General features: G+C 46.8%; 1 protein-coding gene across 5 annotated transcripts in view; it reads left to right on the plus strand.

The window, feature by feature from the left end:
- The window catches only part of ELMO2 (engulfment and cell motility 2), a 1054165-nt gene that overhangs the window by 759499 nt on the left and 272257 nt on the right, over positions 1–22409 (plus strand). For all 5 annotated transcript variants that reach the window (XM_069651200.1, XM_069651203.1, XM_069651199.1 and 2 more), the window contains one exon: positions 14591–14695. In XM_069651200.1, the coding sequence (XP_069507301.1) occupies positions 14591–14695 (105 nt within the window). The remainder of the gene's footprint in view (positions 1–14590; positions 14696–22409) is intronic.

Consider the following 22409-nt stretch of genomic DNA (forward strand, 5'->3'; position numbering starts at 1 on the left):
TTTCAGTTCCCTTTATTATCTCTTGATGTTTGTGATGCACAGACAATATTTCTCCTGTGAGCAGGGTTCGGAATTAAGATTCGATGAGCAGGAGCTAAGAACAGAGGGTGTGAGGCATCACTCAGTAGGCAGAAGCTACCACTGGGGAACCAGGAGCACGTACATGAGTGTAATTGGAGATTAGAGATGTAAGCTAACTCTCTGCTCAAGAGCATTGTGAGCTGCTGGGGTTGAAGCACCCAAACAAGAACTTGCCAGAGAACGATGACAGAAGCCTGCGGCCAGCATCTCTTGGATGCCACAAAACCCCATGATGAGACTGTACTTGACCTGTGGCCAGACAGAATGCTGTATAGCTCTTTCCTCTTGATCCAGCGAGACTAGCTAAATCCATACCTGTTCAGCTGAAGACAGAAATATACTTTATTTCGATTTTCACTATTAACAGACAAATAGAGAAGCACATTTAACAATTATTAAAAATGGTCATATTAAAAACTGCAAAATTAAAAGGCTTAACATTTTCTTGCCATCCGTTTGAAAGCTGCAGCAATAAACTCACACAGATCATTAATAAAACGCGGCTCCACACATGACAGAACAAAATTCATAGCAGTGGAGACATGCCTGATATGGTTGGCATAGAATGTCTTTTCAGCCAAAGATGCCTCCAATCCAGTTGCTTTGGGAAAATAAATAAAAAGTGATTAAATCCTCCTCAGTTTCACAGCCTCCTATACAAAGCTTGGTGTTATACAACCACGTCGTACGTGCCTTCAGAGGCAAAATGTACAATCGCACCATTGCAACGATGCACCTTTGCACTTATAAGCGATTAACGCTCAAAGAGAAATACTCATCATAGGTTCAACGTGCCTTCCTCAGGTACCTCAGCGTTCGTAATATACTCTTGCATCCCATACCCTTTCCTCTATACTACATGGACGTCCCTCGCTAGGGATGAGAGACAGAACCTTTTTCACCAGAAAAAACCTTCTTCCCCTTTAAATTTAGAGGCGCGTGGCCCAGGGAGCATGCGCTCCCCTGACTCCGCCAAACCAGCGCCACTCCCCAGTCCCCTTTTCTACGTCAACGGGAACGGGACAATTTCACCAGCGCTCCTGGGTTTGGCTTCGGCCTTGTAATACCATGCGCTCTTCCCCGGATACTTTCTTCTCTCTTTTTGTCTTCTTTCTTATCATTCAGGTACTCTGTCCTCTGGCGCCACACTCCTCCCTGGCGCTTGTTGACATCAGCGGGCTTCAGCACGTGTCCAGCCTGCAAAGGGCTCTTCCCTACGTCCAATCCCCACGCTCTTTGACTCCGCTGCGTTTGCCCTGACCACTGCTGGGAGGGTTGTACTGCGTGCAACGTGCTTATACCGTGTGCTCTGAAGAACAGACTAGCTCGGTCGAGGGAGCTCTTCGAGAAGTCGCCTCCAGACGACTTGAAGGACTTCATCAGACATAAGTCAAGGCCCAAGGGAGGGCTGCTTTTTTTCCATCTCTCCATGTAAAGGTGACTCCTTCCCAAGGAAACGCCTGAGCGCGAGGAACCTTTCTGGTTCTCGCACCAGCCCAGGTACCGAGGCTAGTCCAGTTACCGGCCGCCAGGCCGAGGGGGTCATTAGATACTTCCGGAAACAGTGCTAAGGGACCACAAGGTTCTTTTGCCGGGTTCACACCCGAGTGGTGACGCCCTGGTACCGGCCAAATGTCCGAGGGGGCGCCTGCACGCAGCACTCCCCCAGCGATACTGCCGATGGCAACACGCCAACCAGGCCCAATCCTGAGGTGCAAGGTAGGTCTCACGCAGAGAGTCCTGGAGGAGGTTGGGCCCAGTGAGCCAAGCACCAGGACTTCGGCACGTGGCATGAAGCTCGACAAGATGGCCGCTTGTCCGATACCGCCACTGGGAACAGAGCAGGTGGGAGAATGAGTTACAAGGTGGGACTGGTGTCAACCAGGTATGTGGCCTACAGCTTATCCATCAGCATCGCAGGGCAGGTTTACCCCGCAACCGGCTAGACAGAGTACGCACCGGCCCCAGCGCCTCCTGCTTCCCCGTACACATCAACTGCCACCCCACTGGCCTGTGAGGACAGGTTCTTCGAAAAGTTCCTCACTCTAATGAGATCTCGTCAGATGGGGTCCATCCTTTGGGATGTGATCAGGGATATGTTCCCTCGAGCCCCTCCGCTGGTGCCTATAGTCATTCCTCCTATGGCTCCAGTGCCACAGGACCCGGTGCAGCCCCTGCTGCCCTTGCCGGCTCCTTCGATTCCAGCACCCCTGCCTCCCACAGTTCAGGCGGTTCCACACCAGCCTCCGCAGCAGCCACCGGCTCTGGTTCCTACATTGCAGCCCTCGGTACCCAGCACTCCACCACCCGCTCCGGACCAGCCTGACACCCCGCTGAACATAGACAAGGAGGAGGACCCTGACACGCTGTCATCAGCCAAGGCTTTCAGGTTTGGCAGAGTATTTGGGGCTTCCTCAACCTGAGGTAGAACAACCGGAAGCAGGGGGCCCTAGCTGAGTTCCTCACTCTACGCCCCATGGCTAGAACGGGATCCCGATGCAGAAGGACTTTGTCACCTTGGCCAACAAGGGGTGGCTCAAGCCACACTCGGCCCAGCCTGACATTCAACGCCAAGTATAGGGAAATGGAGGAGGATCCACACTTGCTGTTAGCACACCCTGAACCGCACTCTTCGGTGATCGATGCAGCGTCTCTCTACTCAAAGACTCAGTTGTCCTCGCCACCTCGTCCTCAGCGCTGCTAGGCAAAGAGGAGAAGATCTTGGAGGCTTACGGAAAGAAGCGTTATTCCAACGCCTCGCTGCACCTTCAATTCAACGCGGATGCCATGCTGACAGCCGTTAACCAGAGACATTGGCGGGAAATAGCCGACTTCCTTCCAGAACTTTTGGTGCAGAGCCAAGCACGCTTCAAGGCAGGGCTGGCAGAAGCCAAACTGGTGGCACAGGACATCATGGAGTCCACTCTGGCCACATTTACACCTCTGGCCAGGACATATGCATCGCCATGGACGTGAGAAGGACAGCCTGGCTTCGGGCTACTAAATTCAACTCAGATGTCCAGGAACGCATATTGGACCTTCCATTCGAGGGTAGTGACCTCTTTCACAAAAACAGTTCCCAAACTGCGAAGTCTTTATTCCTACGAAGGCCACGCCCAACGCATACACCCAGTCGTATCAACGCTCCGATAAGGGGCGGGCGTTGGGCGGGTTCCGGGGCTTCCAAGAACAGGTCTAGACAGCCTGACCGTTCTCCGAGTCACCACCGGCGCAAACAACAAAAGGGGGTCAGGGGGAGGGCTTCTTTCAGTCCCCCACCTCCGCAACAGCCTCAGAGGGAAAGAAGGCATGACGTGCCCCTTTGGGTCCACGTGTCTCCGGTGGGGGGCAGGCTTGCCCTTCACGCACAGTTTTGGCATCAGAGGTTTACGGACCCCTGGATCCTATCCGTAGTATCCATGGGGTGCCATCTACCAATTCCTCCCTCTCCTCCCTCCTCTCCCCCACTCCCACAGATTGGGACAGCAACTCTGTTGGCAGAAATTGGTCACTCGTCGAGAGCCAGGCAGTCGAAGTTTCAACCTCCCAGCGAGGCATGGGCTTCAACTCCAGGATTTTCACCATACAAAAGAACCAGGCTGGCCTGAGAGATGTGTTGGACCTCGCCACACTCAACCTATCTCTCCTTCTTTAAAAATTCAAGATGGTTATGCCAGCACTCATAGCGGAGAGACTGTGCACTGGAGACTGGATGTGCTCCCTGTATCTGAAGGACGCTATCTACACGCCCCGATTTGGCAGCCTCATCGATCCTTTCTGCGGTTCAGGGTCATGGGCTGCCATTTCCAATACAAGGTTCTACCCTTCTGCCTCAATTCAGCCCCCAGGGTGTTTACCAGACTAATGAATGCAGTGGCGGCCCTCCTCAGGGCCACCACGTCTACCCATACCTGGACGACTTGCTCATCAGGGCGAGTTCCCTGGAGGCGGTGCATCACACTTTCTCCGCTCTTATGACCACTCACCATGAGCTGGGATTTTCTATCAACCTCAAGAAGTCTCAGCTGCAGCCTATTCAGAGCCTGAGCTTTCTAGACCTCATCTGGGACACAAGCTCCCAGAGAGTTTTTCCCTCGGAGGACAAGATCATGGCCATCAAGAGGGCCGTAGGTCACTTCCTCAACCGAACGGTCACCTCTGCCTGGTGGTACCAACACTTAATGGGGATCATGGCAGTGGTCCTATTGGCTGTCCCCCACACGAGACTCAAGATGAGATTACAGCTGCACTTTGCAGCCTCATGGAATCGGGAGCTGGGCTCCCAAGTGGAACTTGTCAGCATTCCTCCTTCGCTCCACCCGGACCTCACCTGGTGGTCAAGGGATTGCAAGCTGCGGACGAGCAGGCCCTTCCGGCAGCCACCCCCTCAGGTCACTATCACCACAGATTCCTCCCTGGAAGACTGGGGGGCTATGCTGGACAAACATAGTGTCCATTGAGTCTGGCCCCTACAGGAGCCTCATATTAACTGGTTGGAGCTGAAAGCTATCTGGCTAGCTCTCAAAGCTTTCCTTATGCTACTTGAGGGCAAGGTCGGCCTCATCCAGACGGACAACTCCACCAGCATGTATTATGTCAACAAGCAGGGTGGAACCAGGTCCCCCCCACTGTGCTCCCTAGCGGTCAACATGTGGGAATGGGCCCTGGAGAACATCATCTACCTGACTGCGATGCACCTCCCAGGGGGAGTCCATTCTGGAAGCAGACAAGCTCAGCAGATTGGGAGTGGACAATTACGAATGGCAATTGAATGACCAGGTCCTGCTGGGGATCTTCAGCAGATGGGGGCATCCGCAGGTGAACCTCTTTGCCACCGGCTTCAACAGGAAGTGCCCGCATTTTGTGTCCTGTTAAGGCCAGGACCCTGGCTCCCAGGGCGACGCCTTTTTAGATGCAGTGGAACGCCATGACAACATATGCCTTCCCTCCTACTCCCCTAGTCCACAGGGTGATCTGCAAGATTAGAGAGTCATGTCACCTCTGCATTATTCTGATAGCTCCATGGTGGCCGGTGAGACCTTGGTTCTCGGAGCTCCTCAGTCTCTCCGACAGGCCACCCATCCACCTGCCGCTTTCCCCAGCTAACCTTCTTGCGCAGCAGCAGGGCAGGGTCATCCACCCGGCTCCACAGAAATTAGCCATATCAGCGTGATTCCTGAGCAGGTCACACTGAAGCATCTGAGCCTGGATAAGGCTAACCTAGAAATCATTCAAGGCGCTAGGAGCAAGGCTACTAGGAGCCAATACAAGAGTAAATGGACTAGGGTCTTTCACAGTGCGTACTCTAAGGAGATTGATCCCCTTACTTGCACATTGCACCATCTGCTCTCCTTCTCGGCACACCTTGCTCACTCCGGGGTGCAAATCGATACATGCCGCACCTACTTGGCAGCTAGTCTTCTCCTCCTCTAACCCGGTGGTTAAATGACATCTGGCGGGGCCTCACCAGGCTCTACCCACCCATCAAGAAACCACACCCTGTGTGAGATCTCAATGTAGTGTTGGGCGCCCTAGCGCACAAACCTTTTGAGCCAATGGTGTCCGCAGTCATCAGGCTCGTCACCATTAAAACCGCTTTGTTGGTGGGTCTCACCTCTGCTCGCAGAGTTAGCGAGATCCAAGCACTGGTGACTTCAGCACCCCAAACTAATTTTCACAAGGATAAGGTGGTCCTGCGACCACACCCCGCTTTCGTACCTAAAGTAGTCTCATCCTTCCATCTAAACGAAGAGATGGTGTTATCCACCTTTTTCGCTGATTGGAAGGATAATGCTCAAGGGTTATTGCACTGTCTGGATGTCCGACATGCTCTGAAATTCTATCTCGATAGGACCAAGAGCTTCCTCAAGTACGACGCTCTATTTATCGCCTTTTGTGGGGGTCAAGACCCGAATATCAGGCATCCAAGGCCTCCATAGCAAGGTGGATGGTTTCGGCCATCAAGGGGGTCTATGAGGGGCAGCACAAACCACTTCCAGCTAACTTGCATGCCCACGCTGTCAGAGCCAAAGCCACTGCCGTCACATTCCAGAGACCGTCCTGTGGCAGGTCATCAGCAGGGCGCCCACCTGGACCACCCCTTCGGCTTTCTGCAAACACTACTGTTTGGACGCTGGCTCTAAGTCAGACGCTCCATCCATTCTGGTCTTTTCATCCAGTTCTCTCCGGTACCACCTATTTCCCTATTCCGTCACTTTATCCACTTCATTTCATCTGCTCTATCTGTTCCATCTGTTTCGTCCACTCCATCCGCTTCGTCCACTACCTCCGTTCCATCATCCACTCCCTCTGTTCCGTCCACTCCCTCCGTTCCCCCATTAGTTCTGTTCGCTCCGTCTGTTCTGTCCACTCCATTTGCTCCGTCTGTTCTGTCCACTCCGTCATGGTGAAGGAACACAAGCAGCGGCTTGATTCGAGGTAAGACGGAGGGGTTACGCTGGGCACCTCTACGTGCACTCCAAGGATCTGGAGCGACTTCTTGGAATCGGTTAAGCAATACCTTTTTCCCCACAGTACCTTGGATTAGAAGAAAATGTTCATGCTCGATGCTCCGCGATGTTGCGGTTCTGGACCCGACCTCCGGATTCTTTGGTCTGATGACTGAAGGCAGGACAATGGATGGGATCTCAACAGCAGTTACGAGGGAGGACCTGGGGCACGACTTTCAGCAACTTCTTGGTTTACTCTGCAGTTTTGGCACCTTTTCTGCAGTACCAACAAACGACGCGGGATCGCCCGGTCAATCTTCTTCGCTTCCTGCAGTCCCATGCTCTGATCAGGGTGTCTGGGCGAGTTGGATCGGATCTCTGGAGTGTCCTTATGGTTTCAGCAAAGATTTGGATGGATTTGGCCTTTCCACGACAATGCACTTGAAATGGGCAGCTGGTCTCCCAGTATTGGGATTCCACAGCTCTGCAAACTCCTAGGACCTCGAGAGATGGCTCAATTCAAATTTCGTCTTGGGACTGGCTGTTCCCACCAGTCAAAGGAAAGGATTCGTCCTCTTCGGAGCTCCACTGTGTTAAGGAGAATTCTCAAAATGTGATAATTCCTCTATGCCTTAGAGACCCCCAACTCTTTTGCTGAACTTTGGGACTCTGTACTTTTTAATTCTATTTGTTTTCTATGTTTATTTCTTTGGTTATGGAGTTTTAAACAACTCCATAGGCATCATCTTTTTTATTTGTGTCACACAGCACCCTCAGTGCAGTGGCACAGGGAAGTCTTTTGGATTCCCAAAAGGTTTAAATACCTTCTCTGGGATACACTACTGTTTACCAGAGAATGTAAAGTGAAATTGACTTTGCTAGTCTTTCCAAATTCCTAGACCCAGCACACATCTTACAATGGAGTGCTGGAAGGGTTACATAGTATCCCCTGTGTCTAAATACTCATGTAGCAGTCAAATGCTACCCTTTCCTAGAGAAAAGGCTGGTGGCAGTGGTTTTACAATGAACTACCATGATTTTTCCCCGACCGTGAACACAGGTAGCTAAAAATCACAGGAGCCATGTTTTTCAAGATGGTGCCTTAAGACCCTTTGTTCAAACAGGCCCTGGTCTTCTTTTTTCACCATTTCTTTTTGGAAAGGTCCTTCTAGTGTTTGTCTCTGCGTGCCAAACTAGGTTTGGTCCCTTTGTATACCTTTGGCTGGCTTCAGGACTGAAGACCGCCTCTGGCGTCTAGTGTCTGGGGTGGGCAGGAAGTGAGGGAGGTGCCTGAAACTCCCTGTGCTTAGTCTCCTAGGAGACCCAAATGCACTCTGGCGTGATTGGCTGGCTGGCTGACTGGCAAGGACAGCCTCCCTGCTGGGTGAGTGGCAGCTAGGCTGGAATGAAAGGGAGAGAACTGTTTAAAAGGCGAGCCTCTTGGACTGGAAAGCAGAGTCAACCACTGGAACGAAAGAACCAAAGAAGAGCTGGAAGAGGACGGCAGCTGCAACTACTGGACTGTTGGTTTGCCCGGTGAAGCCCTGCTCCAGGTCCGAATTGCTAAGTTCATCTCGACAGAGAAGCCTCTTCAAGGATAACTTCTCCCTTTGAATTGATCGGACCAATCAACTCATAAGCCACCTGGATACCATTCTCAAGGCTGGTTAGGATTAACCAAGGAGAGGGACACCAGCTTTTGTGCTTGAATCTACAGCTACTGGAACGGAAGTCACTCCATGTTGTTTGCGTTTTCCGATGATCCCGTGCATTGCATGAGTCCCCTGTTGTCCTCCCTCTTGTCCCAACGACTGAGGCTCAGGAACAATGAGATCTGCAGGAACTGCCAGGAACCAACGACTTCAGCTGTATTTGTTTCTTCATACTAAGGTACTGTGCCATCCCGATTGAGAGAACGCCACTCTCGCTGTGAAAGTTCGTGAAACTTTCCCAACTTGCAGGCCTAATCAGCTTGTGGCCCAATAAATTATTCTTCTTCGCCTAAACTACTTTTGAGAACTTTTGCAAAGACTTTACCGTTTGATACCAGAACTGCTCTTTCCTATCCAGAACACTAGCCCATCGACTTTGGCCTAGGCCTATTGACTTGAATTTAACTCTTCTGGTGAACTGAAACTATTTGCACTGTCTAACAAGTATATGTGATCTATTCTACTTACTTTATGCCTTTTTGCTCACTTCTAAGTAACTGAACTGCCATTTGGCTCCTATTTCAGGGGAGCTTAAACTGTCTCAAAATCTTAGAGTTTTGTATTGGTATATAATATTAAGTTGCCTCCTTCTAGTGAAATGTTTTCTAAATGATTGTGTAATAAATTAATAAGTGTTTTACCAAGAAACCTTGAGTATAAGTGTCTACTTGAACCACTGTGATTTAAGGTCCTCTGTGTAATGACTTGTACTACTCACATTCACTCTAGAGATGAGCCTGGCTGCTCAGCTCGCTACCAAAAACTGTGTGGTACAGACTTAAACCAAAGGTTGGTTTGGCTTACACCTGTAGTCCTAATTGTGCGTGGTAGTCCCAGAGGGTAGTGCATGCAGTTCTGCCTAACGCACTATCTCACAGAAAACAGGGTCAGGGCAGCAGTGGTCGCTTCACAGTGTTGCAAAGAGTCTGCAGGTTTCTCTGGTCGACTTCTTCTTCGGTTACTTCAGCTTCCAGTGGTTGGCTTGCTTTTTTCGTTCCAGAAACCTCACCTTTTATACATTTCCAGCACACACTCCTCTGCAATCTCTCTCAGCATTTTACAGATAGGGGCGTTTGACTGTCTAATTCCGGACAGCCAGACCCCCGGTGGGAGCTGGTCCTATTCAGGCACCCTGGCTTCCTGCCTGCCCAGACACTCTGGAGCCTAGGTGGGGACACCCGAGGGTTCCCGCCAAAGGCAAAACACACACATTGACCACCCCCCTCTCAGAATGGTAGAAGGAGGCCTAACAAAGAACCATGCTAGTAATGGGGAAAAAAGATATGGCGAAAATAGAAGGGAGGCCCCACGTTTGTACTTGGGTTGCCCCTATTATACACTACCGGGGCTATGGACATAGCTCTAGATTTTCTTTGCACTCATTTATGTCTTCATATTTCCTTTGTTTCTACTTACCAGAAGTTTTAATTCTTCAGTATCCCCAAGAATTAGTCTTATAAAAGCAGTGGTTGTGTAAGTATTTTGCACATTTCTATGTGAATGGTCTAATTCCTCAGTGTTTTGACATTGTTATACAATGTTTCATTGTTTTATTCAATAAAACTGTTGACTTTGGGAGAGAAAAATGAAAAAAAGACATAGCCTGCGATACAAAAACGATACAATAGTTGGTAGGACACATTCATTGCTACCAGCTATAACTAGGAGATCTATGTGACTAAAAAGTCACAGAAGCAGAGAGAAAGTGGATACTAGGTAGCCCTTTGGTACTCCACTAAAGGTGGTATGTGCCAATCACTCCGACTATAGTCTCTATCCTTAAGAACTGTAATTACATGAGGATTCAGACAAAAAATCTTAAAGGAGGACGCTAAGGGTCCCCAGCAACACTGCCCATAAGGAGCCATGTACTGCAGTAGAAAAAAACAGATGCCTTTAAGAGCTATGGAGCAGACAGACGCCATAGTACAGGTAGAAATACAAAAGAGTTCCAAAACACAGATCCCAAAAGAATGAATGAGTGGAAAAGGCACCACTCATTTAGGATTGAAAGAAAAAGTTTCAGAAGTCCAGCAAAAAGTGCTGGGGGTCTCACTAGGAGAGGGGATTAAGCATAAATGTGATAAATCTCCCTAACAGTTGCCTACTCCAGACCTGTTTCAATATACTCAAACCTGAAGTATCAGCAGTGCATGCCACACTGGGGAGATTGTGCCTAAATAACCCAATCGACAATGAGAAATGATTATTTCCAGAAAAACCTTTTCCCCCAATTTACAAAAATACTTCCACCTCCTAATCCTATCGTGAGTCATGGATGTAAGGAATTTTCTTAGTGTGTTGCTTTTTTCCTTTGTTGTATTAGTAACAGTTTGTTCATAGTCAATGTTAGGCAACTAAGGGCTTAGTAAAACCAGTCAAGTGAGGCAGTACAAGACTCCACTCTTAGCATAAGGCTGTACCACCTGAGTACATGGTAGCGCAGACAGAGCAGAATGATCCAAAGAAACACTGAAACACTTTGTATTGTAAAAATAAAGTATTTATTTAAATACAGGTAGGCCCAGATAAATCTAGGGGGTAAGTACGTACTAACATATTATATGAAATCACAATATAAAAACACAAAACTATAATTGAAGGTAGACAGACCCAAGTATAGACCTTATCTGGAAATACCTAACAGTAGTTCTAGGGAAGTCAAAACCTTTTCATACACATTCAGTATAGGTCACACCTATTCTTGGGGAGTAAAAACCAATGGTTACTTTTCACAATTACATTTAGTAATTCAAGGGCAGTAGACCCTACCAGTTATACACTGACTCTTAGTACAAATCACTTAATCAGTAAACTGGCCAATATACTTTTTGTGACTAGTGCAACACTTATTCCAGGTGCAGTAAAAACCTATAACTAGGTTTGTGATAACACACAGTCATACTAGGTGAGTAAAACCTAAGGATGTAATATGCAATTACAGGTGCTTTCGAAATCAGTGAACCACAGATGGAGGTAAGCAGTAACTCATGTAACTTATTTTTGGATGGCACACAGCTAACACAAGGTAAGTAAAACCCACATACTTTGTTTAACCTCGCAATGAAGGGGAAAGTAAAACCCAATGTTGCACTTTACTGAATGACTCGGGTTGTTGCCTACCTAGAATAACTAATAGACTTATTCTGGACAGGCTAGCAGCAAGTCTGGCGAAGCAAGCAAAACCCAGTTAGGGGACACTTGTACAAGTATCCTAACAGGAATAACCTGCTGAAACCAACAATTTACTTTTGGGAAGAGGCACAACCTAATCACAGGAGAGTAAAATACCTTCACATCTACTTTCTATTAGACTGGCAAAACAGATGTTTACCATACTTTAAAGAATAGTGCATCACACATCCAAGGTAAGTAAGAACTTTTGTAACTGTTCACTCTTAGAATTACAGTTCCAACCAACTCTTTACAAGTAACTTTTAAACACTTATTTTCTTTTCTAGGCAAAAGTCCCAATCCCTTGAAAGTCTTTTCTTGGAGCATGAATGTTCTTAGTGGCAGAAAGGGGGTAACTCGGATTAGTGACCAACAGGCGGTGTACGGATAGGTTCTTTAGTAGCAAAAGTCAAGAGTTCTTTATGCAAACTGGGTAAACAGGTGAGTACTTTAATTCTAGGGTTAGAAGAGGGTCCAGGGGCTTTGCACAAGACACCATAGCAGTGGGACTGGGTGCGCTGGATGAGAGTCCTCCCCATCACAGAAAACAACCCACACCTACACAGAAATCCTAACAGGCTTAAGGTAAGTACATACCAAAGCCAACGCAGTACCTCAGCATTGACGAAGATTTTGCAGCAGCAGGACTTCAGGGTCTGCAGCCAAATACCTGGTCAGTGGATTCTTTGTCGTGGTGACTGAAAACAAGACCTCAGAAGGAACTTTGCAGCAGGGATCGATGAAGAAGCCTCTAGGCAAGGTTTCCCTTGAGGCTGAATGCGGTTCTGCAGATTTGGTGCCTTTTCAAGGAGCACAGAAGAAAACAGAAAATCGTGGTTGAATTCTTGTCGTTTTAAAGGTCCAGAACTCTGGTGAGGGGACTTTTCGGACTCGATTCGTGTCTCTGGAGATCCACCAGGATGCCCACAAAGTTTAAGTGAGATACAGAAGACTGTGCACGGCACAGTGGCTTGAGGTCCCAGGGTTTTGAGGTATTGCAACAACACAAGGTCACAGCAACGCGTAGGATGGCTCAAAATGCAGGCCTTCGTGAGTCTAGTGGGTCTCAACAGGCTCTGGGTCAGGGTTGTCGTTTTCGGAGTCCCCAGGACGATTGGAACAAAGGGCTACAGCAGGCTCCGGTTGCACAGCAGGCTATCTGGTCGCTGGAAATCATTTCAGCCGCTTTTCTTTCATCTTCCTCTTCGGTTTTGGTTCCAGTGGTCGACTTTTCTTCAGCTTCCAGGTTCGCAGTGTTTATCAGTAATTACAGCACAACCTCTGCATTCTCTCCCCGCATTTTACAAGAAGGGGTGGTCTGGTTGTCCAATCAGGACAGCCAGCCCCCCACTGGGATTTGTCCCCATTCAAGCAAGGCGTAAGACAAATGGCTAGTGGAGTTTTGGACATCTCCCTCACCTCCTGCTCTCACAGACGGACTGGAGCTGGGCGGGGAGTCCAGAGGACTCCCGCTGAAGATAAAAATCAAACAAAGGAATTTCCTGCCCTGGAAGTCCGGGGAAGGAACAAGAAACGACAAATACTAAAATGGCGAAAAAAGAAGTCGGGGGCCATTTTGGTAAAATGGGCACCCTTAGGTGCCTTTAATGCAGCTGTACACAGCCCGTGGTAAAGGTTCACCAAATTAATACAAGTAATCACTGCCACCAGCCATTGAAGGTAAGCTTGTCACTGTAACAGAATTGTTAGTTTTAATGTGAAAGGGGATACATTGGATCTCCACCAACACTCAACATAAGGTGGGGTGTGCTGGCTTCACGGAATAAAATGTAAAAGGGATCCAACGATCCTTTCTACCCCTGGGAACTGTAGTTCTCTCAAGGTTAGCAAAAGAAAGTTAAAAGGGGAGCCCCTAGGGCAACCCAGCAACAACAGGCACTTATTGACCATAAGTTGTTAAAAAGGATAACTTTAAAAAGACACTCTGGAGAGTCAATAAAATGACACCCATAAAAAGAGTTAAAGATTATGTGAGTGTGGAAAACGGTTCCCACTCACTGAGGTATTATGGAAAAATATCCCACTAGTAAAGTAAAATGTTCTGGGGTTGGCCCAGGTCAGGAAGATTTACCAGTTCTGTGAAAATCTTACCTAACAGTCAACAATCTTGTTAAGTCCAACACGTTTATTAAAAGGGACAAAAGAATTGCATATTTGATAAGGTTTTCATAAGAAGGGGGCAAGAGTGTATGAGTTGGGATTCTGAAAGAGTGCCTCAGCATGCATGCGTTGTTGGTTTAAAGTGGGAGAGCATCATAAAATAACATAGTCGTCCTATGTCTTAATTGAGTATTTGTTTGATAAATTACTTCAATCATATGTGTAAACATTTTAAAATATTTGCGTAGAAGATGTGTTCTTTGCCAGATTAAAGTGTACATGGATGGATATACATATATAGCCACACTTTAATCTGGCAAAAACATTACTAATATATTTTTAAAGCTGTCTTGTAACAGTTACAATTGTTTATTCCATAATCAATTACAGTCTATACTCTACTGCGCGGATTCAGCACTGGGTTACTTCTGGGAACCTCTCTCCCTATTCCATGAAAAAATAATTTAGTATTGCTGTGGCCCTATTCTTAGGCCAGGTGGAGAGGAGGGGGTTAGTCATTTTGTGTTTCAGGGAAACTCCTTGCCCCACAGTGTTGAGGATAAATCTCTATGGACACTGTCAAAGTTCACCATGGGATCATGAGTTATGCTTTCCTTGGATGGTGTGATTCGGTGGTGGGTTTCATGGCATTTCCCTGGGACAAGCTCTCCTTGCATCATGGAGGTGGGGTTTAGTGATTGGGTATGTCTGGGGCACTTGTTCCTTAAACCATGGGCAAAACGTTCAGTCACAGGATATCTCTGTGGCTCTCACCTTTGGGCAATGTGGGTGTGACCAAATAATGGATGACTCAATGCATATTCTAAGTGCACACTCATATGTGTTCTTCTACAGTGCTTTCTTCTTATGCTTTGAAGGCATAAGAGCAATTATGAGCCTGTGTCCTTCCTTGCTTATGAAGGATTGGATGATTTTTGATTAGCATTGGGAGGTAGTAATTTGTTCTTGAATTTGATTGTTTTGTCAGGTTTTATATATACTGACTTGTATTTTTTTCCATTTTATCTTGGGGTGTTTGGGTACTCTTTCTAGAACCACATCAACCCTGCTTTGGATTTTACCCAGACCCCCCCAGGAATGCTAGCCTTGGACAACATGCTGTACCTGGCCAAATGCCATCAGGACACGTATATCAGGGTAAGAATGCATTCTGTGAGCCAGCACTTGCCAATCCTTACTGTACTGTTCTGTGATATATCACCTTCCATAGATGTGGGAGAAGGGTTGCCTTGCTTTGCACTATACCTGCTTCCTTTGCACTATACCTGCTTCCTTTGGCCAAGACCCGTATCAGCCAGCCATCCTTTTAGTTCATACTGAAGGTTAGTGGGCATTACCAGACTCACCCATTTTTCCTTCGCTGTCTGCATTAGCCCTTCTCTGACCATCTCTCCCTTCTTGTAACCTTAATTGTGGTATACATGTGAAGACTCCTACATTTTAAAGACCCCTTTAAAACCCACTTTGCTTTCAAGTTAAAATTAATATAAAAAAGCATATATAATGTGGTGTTTCCATTGTGGCTGAAGAGTTGGACAGCACACATACTGGTGCAAGTGATCAGTGACATGACACAATGGTTGGTGCATCTGATCAATGGGGGTAGCCCCTCGGAGAGGTGCACCTGAGAAATCATATTGTTACTAACTGGAGCCTTTCAGGAATGGAGCACCACCCAGCCATTTGTGTTTGTGAAATGGTATTGCACAGGGTCTGGTTTCAGCTGTGTTAGGCCGAACACACTGGCTGAGACCTTTTGGGAATTTGACCTCATGCATACCAGTGCATCTGAGTAATGGGGTAACAGACTGGCTGGATCATTCAGGGAAATTGATGACTCGGTAAGTGGCATAACCGAGGAATGCAATAGCAGACAGACTATTGTCTTTGAAAGAGCAAACCGTGAATGGTATCACTGAGGAATGGGAAAGCACGTTTGCGGGAGGAGTTTGGTGGTAATGTTTAAAGCAGGTCATATTTGAAATACTGCATGTATTTACCATCATCCCTAATTATGTGCCTGTACAGCAAGTGGTGCGTTTTTGCTGCCATGTTTGGAGCTGCTTTCCCAAAATATTTTGCTGACCTTGTAAAACAATTGTTGCCCTACTTGGTGCACATTCTAAGGCCCTTTTGCTTGCATATTGCAAATATGCACTTTTTTCTGTCTACCCTTGCTGTGATTAAGAGGCAGAGCTCTCTTCTAATCCTGTCCCTGTGGCCGTGGAGCGGGGCAGAAGGACTTGCAGTACAGTCCCTGCAGGAGAAAGGTAAACCAGCTCCTTGCCGTTGACTGTACCGCAGCAGTAACCAAAAAGCAAGTTTCATTACTGTCAATCCCAGACAAATCTTCTAGGGGGGGTGTGGATCACTATGCCCCCCCTGCTCTAGTATCTCAGGGCCTTTGTGCACTGTGTTACTCCGAGATTACTCCTATGGACACACTAACGTAAGACACAAAGAAAACACTTGAATCGATCCAACAATAGAAACACTTTTATTCATACATAGCAATGCATGATGCAAACACTACTACAATGCAAATCTCAAATTTGCACCTTTTATGCTTTTGATGCAAATCTACCATGCAATGCAATGCAATAACTATAAGCCTTACAGGCTTCTAATGCAAGCAATCTAATAGCAACTCTAATCCACACCATTTCTCTCCATTCCACACCATACTTCACACTCTCTCTCTACGACAAACCCTGTCTGATTACCTATCTATCACGTCAGTCAAAGCTCTGTGTGAGTGTCTGTTCTAATTCCCCATGCACGTGTCTTATTCAACAATACTCCCCTTTTGCTCTGTGTTGCTCTCTCTCCTCTCCAGCTGACTCTGCAACCAGCCAGTCTGTCAGGTCCAGGCCTCTCTCTGGCAGATCCCTGCCAGATCGATCTCATCAGCACCCAAAACCGCTTCCCAAAGTACATTCAATAACTCCTAAACGCCTCTCCAAGTCATCTCTCCTCTCTGAGTGTCAGTGTGTCGTCTCCAACTAGCACCTCGAACTACCAACTCCCTCTCTATCTCAGAGAGCAGACCAGCAGAGAGCAGCAACTCAAATCTCTGAGCCTCACCTCTCATTACACTGTTCAATGACTTGTACATATCCAGGGTTACATGTCTCTCTAAGCTAAAATGCCTCTTTCTGTCTGTCAGCATTTCTAAATGTGAGCAGTGCCTAAAAGTCTGTGATGCATGTCTTGTACTTTTCAATCACTACGTGTTCTGGTCATTGAGATATTTTCTGCATATCTTCTTCTGTCTGTCTGCGGTACAAAATACCATCCTACCATCTCCTCATATTTCTCGATTCACTCCCTTTCTCCTTCTGCGTGTCTCTGCCTGCAAAAGCTCTCCCTCTCTGGTGCTGCCTGCCCCCACCTTTTCTCTGCGAAGCACAACCCAGGGCTGATAAGCCACCAATGCCTTCTCCACTCGGACAAGGGTTGCATTATCTGTCTGCCAAGCAAACTGTTTACGCATACTTTGTTCACACTAACTCATAACAACTTCGCATTCCGCGGCACTTCTGTGTGTCTTCATTCAGGATGGCTTGGGAGCCAGCTACATCTCGGTCTAGCGTTTACTCTTTCTCTCGCAAACCCAAGCGCTAGCTATAATGCAGACTCAATGCATATTCTAAGTGCACACTCATGTGTCCCGCTACAATGCATACATAATACATAACAACATAGCTCTACAAATATAACATGTGTCTCTACATGGCACTTCAAATATAAGAGGCCTCATTCTATAGCAAATTGCAAATGCATACAAAGTGGCAGAATAATGTGGATAGTCTAATGCAAGGTTGTCCAACGTATGGCCCACGGGCCACAATGTGGCCTTCCGAGCCATTTCATGTGGCCTGCGAGGCCATGGCCTGGTTTATTTATTTATTTGCTCAGTGTTTTCGATGGGTCTGGCCAGCATTGCGGAAATAAATAAATTAATCGGGTCCACGGACCCGACAAACATTGAGCAAATAAATAAATAAATAAACCTGGCCGTGGTGAGCACTGTTACTGCGTCTGGTGCCCCCCGGGAGAGGGCACCAGAGGCAGTAACAGGCCATGGCCTGGTTTATTTTTTTTTTCAATGTTGTGTCGGGTCTGTGGATCTGAATTCTGGGCCGTGGCGGAGCACTGCTACTGCCCCCTGAAAGGGGGGCACCAGAGGCGGTCACAGGCCATGGCCTGGTTCATTTATTAATTTTTATGGGTGTGGATGTCCTGTGAGTGCGCTGCTTTCCCTATGTTGCCAACCTCTGAACCCTGAAAAGTAGATGTATGCATGCTTGACATGCGGCCAACTTTGCACCTGACCTACAGATGAACTTAACTGGTCTGCTGTTAAATCTCAGTTACTAGTTTAAAGGTATCCACTCACTAATAATTGCTCATTTTACTATAGCCAATATGATAGCTCAGTGGGTTGAGCACTCACTGCTGCGATGTGTGTGCTTTCAGCTTTCAGCATTACGTTTAACTTCTCTATGCTGTGGAATGCTTTGTGCTCCTTCAAGATATTTGGCACACGCTGATGCCTCTTCAGGCATAGTATGTGGAAAGGTGCTTTCTCTGAAATCATCCTGAGATACACAGGGTGTATTGTTCAATACAAGATTCTTTTCAGCCGAAAGATGGATTTTGATTCTCCTCTTCTGACCCTGTTCTGCTATTCCTTCCTCTTCTTGTCGCACAACATCCTACGAGAATAAGGGCCAGCATTCATCTCTTGCTATCTGAATTGGTTCTGTTTGTTTGAAATGTTTTCCATTAATTTAGTTTGGTGTTTGATGGAAAATTGAAAGCTTGCATTGCTAGGCACATTTTTCCCATCGCTGCGTCTTTCTACTTAATTTAGATGACAATATCATTGCTAACAAAGTGGCGTGGCGTGTTGTGTAGGGGAGGCATGGTATCACAAGTATAACAAGTACACAATAGGTACACTATGAAAAACCTTTATTAAAGTTTTCTGGGGTTGGACAAACTCCTACTTTGCCCTATGGCTAAAATGGGAGTAGTCTCCAATTGGGTTCACCTTGGGGTGATCCATTTTCCACATTTTATCTTTGAATGGGATTATGCTTCTTTCAATACCACAGAAGTAATGAATGCGTATTACAGAGATAAGCTTCCATATGTATTGGGCACACTGCACAGGCAGCATCAATCATTAACAAAGAAGTAATGAATGTGTATTACAGAGATAAGTTGGCATATGTATTGGGCACACTGCACATGCTCAGGCCTCATCAATCATGCTTTGTACAGGACAATGCTGGCCTAAATTGTGAACAACCAGCATAGACATGTTGCTACAGAGCCATATTTTGGGCACAACCAGCATGCCAATGTGTTACATCAGTGACAGTGCTGTTGTACACTGTGGACACATTGATCATTAAAAAGTGTTGGTCTCTACCATGTTCCCGTCTACTGTTGGTGACATGGAATGTACATGTTCCCCTTTAGAACTGATTGTAAACTTATGGCTTTTTTGGCCACTTTTCCTGCTGTAAAATGCACCATTTCAGCCCTATATAAACCCTGCCTAGATCATTATAGCTCGGTTGCCCCCACTATTTCAGAAAAATATCAACACCCACACACTTTAAGAAATCACAAGAAACTAACCTTTGATCACTGTCCCTGACGCCAAAAGCTATCTTTGGGACTGCATGGCTATCACTGCCTGTGATGCTATTGTGTCAAAGGTCACACACCATCGATTTTGAATATACTGCTTTTGGTTAGGGCGTTGACTTTTGGCTCGCCGGCCCACCGGGTGAAAAAAAGTTAATGCTTCGGCCCCACATTGAAAAAGGTTGGACAAGCCTGGTCTAATGTCACTACTTCATGTCACTACTAATCAGAACTAATCAGAATGTATGATGGATAACTGGATCCCTAAATGGGTAATGATTCTCCAATAATGGGTAATGATTCTGTAATGATAACAAACAAGGCTTCTCCATACAATCAGGTTTTACATTACAGCCGGCCAACGGTGAGTGCTGCAAGCGGCTGCTTACACTGATAGTCTATGTAGGGCGCTTTCAGAACAGCAACTCTGTAACGAACACCTGCAAAGAGGAATACGCTGTATTATCCAATACAGTGAGAACGAGAAAATCGGCTGATATATTCTCACGTTTGCGAGCCTTTCATTCTTTCTCACTTTCTCACTGTTAATTTGAACACGAACTAGTGACTTTGTAGCGAACACGGAAAAGCAGCAACACACAGGCTACAAACAGAGGGCGCCAGCAGCTCATCTCTCTTCAAGTCATTCCCGTAGTTCACCAGGAGGAGACTGTAGGGTTTTCCATTTGATCCTTCTCTCTGAAGGAGCCTGCAGGGTTTTCCCTCCAAGCCTTCTGTTTGCTACCAACTCATATAAAAAAAGTGTGAAGAGGAGGTTTGTCTAATCAAACACATCCGCTCCCATGAAAACATTAAACACCTTTGTTGTAACTTGAAGGAGACTGCAGGGTTTTGCCTTTGATCCTACAAGTTTTCACCACCAAAATGCGTGGAAAAACAAAAACGTATGTGCTTCGAATCGCTATTTCTCGACAAAGGGGAAATCCACCCCCTACTACTGTGATTAATCAGTGTGATTTGGATTTTCCAAATGTCTTGGGAAAGATTTCAGCCTTCTTGTTAGGCAGAAACCTGTGCAGTTCCCTTAGGGACCACTGCAAAAGATTTAAGACTACAGGTGGTTGGCAGTAAACCCAATTGGTAGCAGTCTGTACCACCCAGATTTACCTGGTAGCTGTGGCTGAGCAGTCAGACCTCTCGCAAGATGAGTTAGGCAGTATAAAGAGTATACACAATAGGTACAGAGATACAGTAGCACAAGCAAACACTGACCAGAGCTTTGGTGTAAAAGTATATAATTTGTATTGTATTGTATTTGTAAATTACACTAGCACAAAAAGAGGTAAGTAAATTCAACACACAGTCACTATTCTATATATACAACCCTAATTACTTATTAGACAAGTCTTATTGAGAAAAGCCACTTATTTTTAGACAGAGATGAGCGTTTAACATAAGATGGCACTCTAATAAGTTATTTAAAAAGGGAGGGAAAAAGGCAGAGTTATGAAAGCACACAAATCTCAATACTTTTCAAAGAACCACAGTGAGGCAGGTTAGGCAAAGTCTACTGGAGAGCAAGGAAGTTCAAATGCCAGGCCCACTCTTAGAGAGAGCAAGCAAAATGTGTCCAGAGTCTTTGTAAATAGTTCACAAAAGATTGAGATCAAGTCAGGAAAAGTTAGTTAACAGGCCCCAGGCTAACCCAGGTTAGAAAGTCGAGGATTTACTGTCACCCCGAACGATCTGTCGCAAGGGAAGCCAGGCGGGACACAGTACCTGAAAATGGGAAGAATGCTCCAGCGGGGGCAGTTGTTCCTGGCAGCGGGTGCAAGTCAGTGTTTCGTCCAGAGGAAGAGGAGGTCTCGACATGGAGGAAAGCTGAAGGTCGTTGCACTGCCAGGGAAGAAACCAGCCGCAGAGTTTCCCGGTTACAAGGTACCACCCTTTTCTTCGCGCTAGTGGTAAACCGTGGTATTCCGGTTGCCGGGGTGCTTGGCACAGGCAAGGCAGCCACGAGATGGTCGAGGAAGGTGAAAAGACGGGCAAACTGGTTATCCCCACCAGTCAAAGGAAGAAGACTATCCGGGTTGGAGAGCTCCTCTTTCGTCGGGAAAAGTGGTGAGACGGTTCAGCAGGGCTCCACCGAAGGCGCCGTTGTTGCAGGTCGGATCGGCTTCTCCCTCCTCGGATTCTTTAGGTCCTGTGGTGACTTCTGAAGTTCCAGTCCCCAAAGCCCTGCTTTTATGCAGAAAACCCCCATTCATTCAGCCTAGCTGTCACTCAAACATGCTAAGTGGTGAGCCGGGCGGCTCACCACTTGAGCCAATCACACAAGAGTGCGACTTGAGTTGCTGAGGCAACTCAGTCCAGGGTGCTTAAACCCCATCCCACACCCCCTGTGGTACCCAGACAGAGTGGCACCACTTTTGGAGGCTTCTGTGAAGAAGCCTGCCAAAAAGTGGAACAAAGGGCTCGACTTGGGTTGGAGTCACAGAAGCGAACACAAATGCCATTTTGGAACCAAGTTTCGGCAAAAAATACCAACCAGTGAATTTATATTAATTTAATAAACCGGCGGTATGTTCGAGGCTATTTTAAAAAGTGGTAGCCTCGAACAATGGGAAAATCCCATAGGAATATATTTGCGGTCGAATATAAAAAGTAGTATCCACTGCCACCAGCCAAAACTCGGTCGGGGGGACTGGACAGTGCCCTCTCGAACAACAGACCCCGGGGCAATCGAATTGCCCCGACCGGTACGTCCACAATATGATGGTTTGTATTGGTTCTGTTCACAATTTGAGACTAGTAAAGCCAATGGTGACTTTACATGCCCTGGGAGACAGTAGTCAGTCCCAGGGTATGGAGTCTATGTTTGGGGGTTGCTACGACACCCCTGGGTTACTGCACGGAGAGTGCTGTGTAACCCACATATCAAAAACACATGACACCCTACGGGGAAAAGGACCCCATAGCCCATAGAACACATACAAAGTCAAAGGAACACCTCAAATCATGTCTAAGAGTGGGGGGGATAAGAGTCTCACTCTTAGCAGGAGAAAAAATAAACCCCAAAAATCCAGCAAAGCTGCTGGGGGACTCACTAGGTTTGGGAAATTAGCCTTTACAGAGAATTCTCACTAACACTTTTTTACCTCTAAGACCTCAAAATTGTTCCGCGAAGTGATAAAGGCAGGAGGAATTGGTTCTGAAAACACTGAACTGC

This window comes from Ambystoma mexicanum, chromosome 3p (assembly GCF_040938575.1).
Source record: "Ambystoma mexicanum isolate Mex_15411 chromosome 3p, UKY_AmexF1_1, whole genome shotgun sequence".
Classification (NCBI taxonomy): Eukaryota; Metazoa; Chordata; class Amphibia; order Caudata; family Ambystomatidae; genus Ambystoma; species Ambystoma mexicanum.